The sequence below is a fragment of the Lottia gigantea genome, assembly GCF_000327385.1.
Source record: "Lottia gigantea unplaced genomic scaffold LOTGIsca_199, whole genome shotgun sequence".
Classification (NCBI taxonomy): Eukaryota; Metazoa; Mollusca; class Gastropoda; family Lottiidae; genus Lottia; species Lottia gigantea.
The window spans coordinates 164,688-174,703 of NW_008708395.1; the positions used below are offsets into that span (position 1 = coordinate 164,688).

At 33.0% G+C, this 10,016-nt stretch overlaps 1 protein-coding gene across 1 annotated transcript; it reads left to right on the plus strand.

The window, feature by feature from the left end:
• Positions 1–9,818: 9,818 nt before the first annotated feature.
• Positions 9,819–10,016, plus strand: LOTGIDRAFT_143329 (hypothetical protein; the record flags this gene model as incomplete). Its single annotated transcript, XM_009053072.1, has 1 exon — positions 9,819–10,016. A coding segment is annotated over one exon (198 nt), but the record flags the coding sequence as incomplete, so codon positions are not given.

A 10,016-nucleotide genomic window follows, 5' to 3' on the forward strand; every position in this document is an offset into this window, starting at 1 on the left:
ACGATAGAGGCTACAGTTTTTATTCGATCTTGATGAAACTTGGTATGCATTTATATAGAAAATGGTAACAATCGAATGATCGGTTTCAGAGTTATTGCCATTGACGTTGTAAATACTCGCCAAATTTGGCTTGTAAACACGACAGAGGCTACAGTTTTTAACCGATCTTGAGGTTTTGTCTTGACTTTTTTTAAGAATATTTCAATCAATAAAAGTTCATTAAGTCACTAAAGACTTTGCTATCATTTCTGACAGCTGGTAGTGGGCGTATGTTACCTTGTCTGGCAAGCTATCTTTTTATATACCATTGGAAACTCTCTGTCAGCAATCTCGACAACACGGAAATGTATAGCCCTTATATTCGAAATGAAATGATGTTGTATGACACATATTTCTGTATCTGATTGGAATAATTCTGATCACGAAATGCCATGCAAATGCTATAACAAATACCGGAATTTTCAAATATATCATCGGATATTTGAGCAATTTTAGACCTTGTCATGTGTCATGGATCCATCATAGCTCTTGTTTGCTGATTATCTCTCAACATTCCGATTACTTAATTCGCTCCTCCCAATGCATCTGAGTTAATCCAAGAACACAAGAACTGGAAAAGTTCGTTCTTGAAATACAAATACACCGAAAAGGAGCAGAGAATTATACCGTCTGTGAGTGTGACACTTCGTTTCTTTATAACGCAGAAATGTAAATGTGGTGACGTAATATTAAAATACTAGTACAAAATATACCCCCAAAAATAAAATACCCCCATCCCCGCAAATCAACAAAAGTTTTCAACAGGCAGCACACTTCCCAACTATAATTCCCTTATCTTTTATCTTCTAGCTATGGAAGGAGCATAAAAGTCAATGTTTTCGGACTTCAGATAAATCACAATGATAAGAAGTAAAAACAACCTGCCACTGGCACTGTATAAACACTTGCATTGAAAATAACGTTTGTATATTTACAGAGTAGAATGACCCTTAATGTAAAATTATGTAGTAATTTCTCCAGTAATGGAAAACATTAATCATATTGACTCATTCTTACCCCTTTCCTTTTCCTTTACACAACAATCCTTGTTATAGTTCGAAATAGATGGAATTGAATTTTAATTAGCCGTATTACGTTTCAGATTTAAACTAGCTCTTAAGTTTTTTGTTTTTTTTTTTAATTCTCAGGCGACTATACATCTTTAAACTTGTTTTCCAGATGATTTTCTCAGTTAGGCATTAATGAATAAGGTTTAAAGGGATCCGATTGGCCAATTATTGTACCTTAGTCTCCGAATTTTTTTTAGTTAAGCTAATTGGCAATAGTTAGTGTTCACAGTTCACCATCGAAATCCCATGTGTGAAGAATCTTAAGTTAAAATGACGACTCGTCTTTTCTTGAGGCTCTTCCATATACACATATAGAAGTAGAAAGTTAGATTTATGCGATTTTTATACATTTCTAGTACTTCTGAAGATTATTCATGACCCAAATCATTCCCTGAAAATGGCGAATCTGTCCCATTATATCCATCTCCATAATATGAGTTCAAGACGCTTAAAGTACGTCCGGAAATGAATTTGGATTATCGGGAAAATTACCCTAAAAATGACCCGTTCTATAACATCTACTGAATAACTATCGCATGAAGTAATATAGCATCGTTTAATGCATATTATAATGATATGCAAATTAATGTTATTTCCCCACAAAGTAAATTATCCGACAGCAATTTTCGGACTACCCTTATGTTGATCATTATTCCATTTCAAATGTCATATCGTTATGTACAGTGTAAAAGTCTATTTACTTTGTCTTTTGTCGTCGGTTTAAGTACAGGTACCTTGTGAGACGGCGTCTTTATGACGTATAAGTGTATCAACCAACATTAGAAAAATATTGCGGAATAAGAGAACGAGTTAATAACGCGCTGACATTACGTTATACCGTTACATTTGATTGGATTATATTTAAAGGTATTTAGATATTGTAAGTTAGGGTACGCTGTGTTTGGTTTTTAGGAATAAAAAATCCCGGGTTTAAAAAGGTAAGCAATTTAATTTCCAATATGTTTATTTTGGTTGCTCTGACTTGTCGTCTAGAGACGCAGGTACAAAAAAGACTGATAACCATTCTTTGTCGGTGAAAGACTTAGAAACACAAAGCATATCTGCCCAAAAAATCACCAATGTCAGAAATTGCATCTCCCTGTCTACGAATCATTGATAAAGACGAGGTTTAGCACCAAAATATAACCTAACCATCATAATTTTACCTAGTTTAATGCATCATATAAGTTAACCGTCATATAATTAAACATCCTTACATAATTTCATTTAGTTTTGTACCAACATGAAATGTAAGCATCATTACATAAATCATATATAGCTTAATAACGTCATATAATTTCACAATTATTACCTAATTTCGCCTAATTCTAACGTATAACCTAAACATAATTTCATAATATTTTTCATCGCTTAATACCTCGTATTAGTTAACCATCATTAAATAATTTCACCTAGGTTAATACTAACATATAAGTTAACCATCATTACATAATTTCACCTAGGTTAATACTAACATATAAGTTAACCATTATTCCATTATTTCACCTAGATTAATACTAATATATGAGTTAACTAGATTACATAATTTCACCAAGGTTAATACTAACATATAAGTTAACCATCATTACATAATTTCACTTAGGTTAATACTAACATATAAGTTAACCATTATTACATAATTTCACCTAGGTTAATACTAACATATAAGTTAACCATCATTACATAATTTCACCTAGGTTAATACTAACATATAAGTTAACCATTATTACATAATTTCACCTAGGTTAATACTAACATATAAGTTAACCATCATTACATAATTTCACCTAGGTTAATACTAACATATAAGTTAACCATCATTACATAATTTCACCTAGATTAATACTAATATATGAGTTAACTAGATTACATAATTTCACCAAGGTTAATATAACATATAAGTTAACCATTATTACACAATTTCACCAAGATTAAAACCAATATATAAGTTAACTATTATTACATAATTTCACCTAGGTTAATACTAACATATACGTTAACCATTATCATATAATTTCACCAAGGTTAATACTAAAAGATAAGTTAACCATCATTACATAATTCACCTAGGTTAATACTAACATATAAGTTAATCATTATTACATAATTTCACCTAGGTTAATACTAACATATACGTTAACAATTATCATATAATTTCACCAAGGTTAATACTAAAAGATAAGTTAACCATCATTACATAATTCACCTAGGTTAATACTAACATATAAGTTAATCATCATTACATAATTTCACTTAGGTTAATACTAACATATAAGTTAATCATTATTACATAATTTCACTTAGGTTAATACTAACATATAAGTTAATCATTATTACATAATTTCACTTAGGTTAATACTAACATATACGTTAACCACTATCATATAATTTCAACAAGGTTAATACTAAAATATAAGTTAACCATCATTACATAATTCACCTAGGTTAATACTAACATATAAGTTAACCATTATTACATAATTTCACCAAGGTTAATACTAAAAGATAAGTTAACCATCATTACATAATTCACCTAGGTTAATACTAACATATAAGTTAATCATCATTACATAATTTCACTTAGGTTAATACTAACATATAAGTTAATCATTATTACATAATTTCACTTAGGTTAATACTAACATATAAGTTAATCATTATTACATAATTTCACTTAGGTTAATACTAACATATACGTTAACCATTATCATATAATTTCAACAAGGTTAATACTAAAATATAAGTTAACCATCATTACATAATTCACCTAGGTTAATACTAACATATAAGTTAACCATTATTACATAATTTCACCAAGGTTAATACTAACATATACGTTTACCATTATTACATAATTTCACTTAGGTTAATACTAACATATAAGTTAACCATTATTATATAATTTCACTTAGGTTAATACTAACATATAAGTTAACCATCATTACATAATTTCACCAAGGTTAATACTAACATATAAGTTAACCATTATTATATAATTTCACCAAGGTTAATACTAAAGTATAAGTTAACCATTATTACATAATTTCACCTAGATTAATACTAACATATAAGTTAACCATCATTACATAATTTCACTTAGGTTAATACTAACATTTAAGTTAACCATCATTATATAATTTCACTTAGGTTAATACTTACATAACCATCATTACATATTTCACGTAGGTTAATAACAACATAAAGGTTACATGTTACTTAGGTTAAAACCAACATATAACTTAAATATCTATACATATTGTCACCTAGGTATATATCAACCACTAGTTTCACCTAGCGTACCATCTTATATATTCACCTAACTTATTGCCAAATATGTCACCATTCCAACCATCATAAAATATAGTTTCACTTAGTGTAACATCCTATTAATACACCTAGCCTTTGCCAAACTTGTCACCATTCCAACGTTCATAATATATAGTTTCACCTAGCTTACCATCCTATGTATTCACCTACCTTATTGACAAATATGTCACCATTCCAACCACCATACTATAGTTTCATCTAGCGTACCAGCCTACATATTCACCTAGCTTATTGCCAAATATGTCATCATGCCAACAATCGGTATATAGTCTCACTTAGCGTACCGTCCTATATGTTCACCCAGGTTATTGTCAAATATGTCATCATTCCAACCATTGGTATATAGTTTCACCTAGCCTCCCATCATATATATTCAATAAGCTTATTGCCAAATATATCACCATGTCAACAATCGGTATATAGTTTCACCTAGCTTACCATCTTATATATTCACCTAGCGTATTGCCAAATATGTCACCATGCTAACCATCAGGATAAATCACCAGGAGATAATTTCCCTAGCTTGCCATCCTATAAATATATTCTAGTTCATCACCATAATATGACCTTACCTAGTATAGCATCATCATAAGATAATATCACATATTTTATCACTGTGATATAATTTCACCTAGTTTATTACCTGATTATAATTTCACCTAGCTTTTCATCGTAACATATATTCACCTAGCTTATCACCTTAATACATTTTCACATACTTTATCAGCGTTATATATGATTTCGCCTAGCTTATCAGCATTATTCAAATTTCATCCTGCGTACCATCAAGATAGAATCTAATACCTAACTTATCTTGATCAGATATTTTAACCTAGCTATCTAACCATAATTAAATTTCACCTTGTTTATCATCGTGATATAATTTCACCTAGATGACCAGCACAATATTATTTTCATTTTGCCATTGCAGTATAAATGACACCTAGACCTTCATAAAGTCATGTTGATTATTTTGAATGCAGCACGTTGCCTGTTAGAACAATATTCGTAAAATTTTTGAAAAAATTTCCATTACTTTGCAGTTTTGTATGGTGGAATTTACAATGTTGAAGCTATATCTCGTGGCTATTTTGATTAATTTCACCAATGGAGCCAGTTATTATTTCAATCCTTTCTTTAATTCTGGACTATGTAAGTATTACCGTGAAGGAAGGGGGTTGGGAGGCGAATGAACCAATTTTCAATAGTCCGCTGCTAGCACACAATCTAATCCAATCCAATCCAATTGCTGCATTCCCTGATACAAGAATTTAATGATATTAAGGTATTCGACGCATTTCGTAATAGCTTGACATTGGCCTCGACAGTACTGCTAGCAAAAGACAAAATTAGGAAAATGCCGTTGTTTTGGCAAATCTTTCCTCATTGTACACTCAATGGCCTTGTCAGTCTACATTAACCCTATCCAGTGCAGAAAAAAGCAGGACGTAAAATACCATTTTATTTGATTAGATTAATGACTTTATCCCTCTGATTCATTAACCATTTACTTTGTATAACTGGTAACCAGGCCAGGGATGCCCCCACTCCACCCCACCCCTAGAAAAGATGCTGGTCCGGCTTTGCATCCCCTCCTCCCTGGAAAATCCTCGGCCCCCCTCAACCGATTTTTCCTAGAAACGCCGCTGTTTCTTTTTTAATAACAATCACGAGACTTTCCTTTTGCGGATCTTGAAGGTGACGAATGACGAATGCGGATACTTTAGTCACGATGAATAATTTTCAACACACTAAAAATATAATGTTGCCGTGCAACAGTGAAATATTTTCCTCAAATGGTCTGACCAACCATCAATATTGACAGAAGAAAAAATGTCCTTCTTTTAATTATTATGTACTTTTCTGAACTATTTTCTTTCCCTTAAAAACTTTCCTTACAATATTGTCCGTAGTCATGGTAGCCAGGCAATATTACACAAGGGTACGATTTCCCTGAAAACTTGGTATCTTTGCTTTTAATCTTATTACACACATAATTCTATTGAAGTACTCAAATATTTACCATTTTCTTCGTCTACTTATTCTTACTTGAAACTTTGTTTAAACTAAAGGAGGATCCGTGAATGTTTTGTCGTGAAAAATAGAAAGCCTTTATTACTGTGTCAATAAACCAAGTTCCTCTATACATACTGGTCTACTTTAAGTACAATTAAAACGGTCTTTTGTGTGATTAGAGAGCATTGAAACTGAATTAATAAGTCTAAAATCGTGCATTAAAATGCAGTTTCTTAAAATAATTCTAAATCTTTTAACAATCCGTAATCATCTATTCTTTCAACATAATATTAGGTTTTTCTATTTATTTTTCTGTATTTCGGGATGGTCGTCGATTTCAAGGTCATCATGCTCTTTAAGTGGGACTCTAGTTTGAATTCAACAGTATTCAACGACTGCTAGCCACTAGCAGTGTCGATGGCATGTTTCTTTAGCAACGGTTGATATTATCCGTAGAATATGCCGGTTCTAAAGGAACATGTGTCAAGCGCTGGATTAAGACAACTTTTGAGCACCAACGACTGAAAAAATGTTTCCATTGCTCATGTCCTCCATTCTAGCAAAATATAAGATTTTGGCGATGGGAATCTCCGACCATCCATTGATCGCGCTTACTGGCAGTTTTCCTTGCGCTCGTTACAGCAGCGATGAAAAGTTTATAATTGCAAGTCATCCTGAGTCCATCTTTAAAGTGATACTACGTCTTAGAATGAACATAAAAGTTACAACGGAATCCCTGTAAAATCTAGAAAAATGGAAAATTCATAAAACTAAGTAATTATTGAAAAACGCTTAATCATTATAGTAAGCATTTTTCAATAGTTATTGCACTTTTATTAAGTTTTTTGGATTATAAGATTATATAAGGATCCTGTTATGTTATTTATGACACCAGGTATATCTACTGATAAATATATGATCTTAAAGGCCAAGTTTAAAATTTTTAAATTTTATGTTTATTCTAAGACGTAGTATCCCTTTAAGTTGTCATCATCGTCTGGTGAACAACTGGATTTTCATTCTTGAAACTGGCAGTAACCATTGGAGTACCAGGTCAAGCGCTAGACTAAGGCGACTTTTATAGCGCACCATTGACTGAAATATGTTGCCATTGCCATTGTCGATATTGTCGCGGACCTGGGAATCTCCGATTATTCATATGATCGCAGTTGCCTTCAGCTTTGCTCATTTAGACTGCGATGGATTCGATCAAATTTAGAGTCGATCTTTTTGGTGTCATGATCTATTTGGTGTTGCTATAAATATTCTTCGATGTATAAGGCATCCCATCTAATTTTGATTTTTCTTATTTCAAATATATTTCAGTTGCGTGTCCAAAGTTCACATGTAATTTAAGATGTAGTAAAGGCTTCGAAACCTCATTTTTGGGATGTAAAATGTGTAAATGTCGATATACTGACCCATGTGAGGTAAGAATGAAGTGTCGGGATTCGTTTTTTTTTAAAATTACATTATTGATTCAAAACATTTCGTTAATATTGCATAGTTAGGGATATATTCGCCCAAAACAATTCGCTTGAGTTAAAGGAGCTCATTTTCATTTTTCCGCATCACTTTGCAGAATTAAAAACCCTGTGCTTGGTTCTTCTGCAATTCAACAAAAACAAACCGTGGAAGTTTATACGGTCGTCACTTTCAGGTTACTATTCTCATGTGCGGTCATATCATGACGTCATTGGATAGAACTGCCTGCGAAAACGTAAAGGCTTGGAATTCCCCCTGCATCCGACCGTCGTAAATCCTGAATGAGCCATAATGTGTTCTATTTACAGAACTTTGGAAATTGTGGAGTTGGATACCATTGTGAATCTACTATGAAGATAGCATGGCTTTTTTTCCCTTATCCACATTGTGTGAAAGGTAAGATATACTAAATCATAGCCTTGTCAACTAAATTTTATAGTATCCTCGTTAATTTTTATCAAGGACATGTTCATCGACAAGGTGATTCCACAAGGATTGTCAGATTTTTAAAATACCCAACCCTTTTCGGCGATAGCCTATCATGGTTGTGCACTAGAATATTAAGACATTAAGTCTGCAGTTGTATTGCACGAGTCTATGGGCTGCCTGTGTAAAATTAATGACTGTTTAACGTCTATGAATGTCATTTTAATTCCGAATGCCATTCATCGTTCCGATACAAAATGATCACGACCAACAACAATGGCAGTTCTATTTGAGCAAAGGAAGTGCGCCATTTTGAATTTGATTTTCAGATGAAGTGGTACCAAGGCTTCAGACAACCACTACTACAACAACAACAACAACAACAACTACAACACCAGCACCACTACTGGATGTGTGTCAATATGGCACAGCTATTAGTGGATGTGATATCAACACATCATGTGCTGACGCCACCAAACACAAGTGTGTTATCGTCGACATGAGAAGTGGCCGAGGCGTCTGTTGTCAGAAGTACCCGACGACTCCAACCACAAGAAATAAGAACGGAACGGTATATAATATGAACCCACGTAGGTTTTGAATATTTGTTTTTGTACGTTTTTAAGTGTTGGAGGAGGGATTGAATGACTTATATTAAATACGTTCAAAAAACGAACACATTTGGCAAGACATTATGAAAACATTTACAAAAAACGTTCCGAGCTTATTTAGAACAGGTTCACTACTAGAGCGGAACGTTTAAGTTCCCGTAGTAGATTACCTAGCTAGAGTCCACCCATCCCGGGGATAAATTTAGACCACAAGCCGAATAGTCAGATAGTTACAAACTAACCATCTGTAAACACTTAAATCTGTGAGCGGAGTGTTGTAACTCCCACAGACCAAGCTTACAGAGCCAAACTCCCCAAATCCCAGCCCACGACCGAATAATAACTAAATAATGCTGAAGTATGTACTTTTATACCTAACGAGGTTGCACACTGCACGTGCGTATTATAGTACAGCCCTGTAATCTAGAAGAAACCCTACTTCCGGTTGAATGTAAACAACAGGAGTTATGTTAGTTACTAATATAGACAATTCGGGAATACACATACAATTATATAACATATATACACAAATCCCCTACATAAGTGTTAAAGAAAGACAATATTCAAAATTTATGTTAATCCAACTTATATAAAATCATTTGAACTATTTGTATCTCTTATCAAAATGACATCGTCACGTCCGATGAGTCTACAATTGACAAAACGTATTGACTGATGTGCAGATATTACCAATATTCTGACATGATCAGTAAGAATGTTGAATCTTTTGGTACAATACACGAAAAGTGACAATGATGTCAAGGTATTAGAAGGAGTTTGTTATGCCTTGGCATTGTGAAGGTGAATTGTAATAAGTAACCTTACCCTTATCTTTATTTCAGGATGCATGCAATCGGCTGAGGTGGGTCCATGTCGTGCTCTAATGCCAAAATATTACTATAACGCCACAATGAAAAGATGTATGAAATTCATGTTTGGCGGGTGCCATGAGAATGAAAATAACTTCCCTGACTTAGAAACTTGTGCGAAGACTTGTGGTTGGTATTTTCCCCGTTTATATTTAAGATGTAGGAATCCTTGA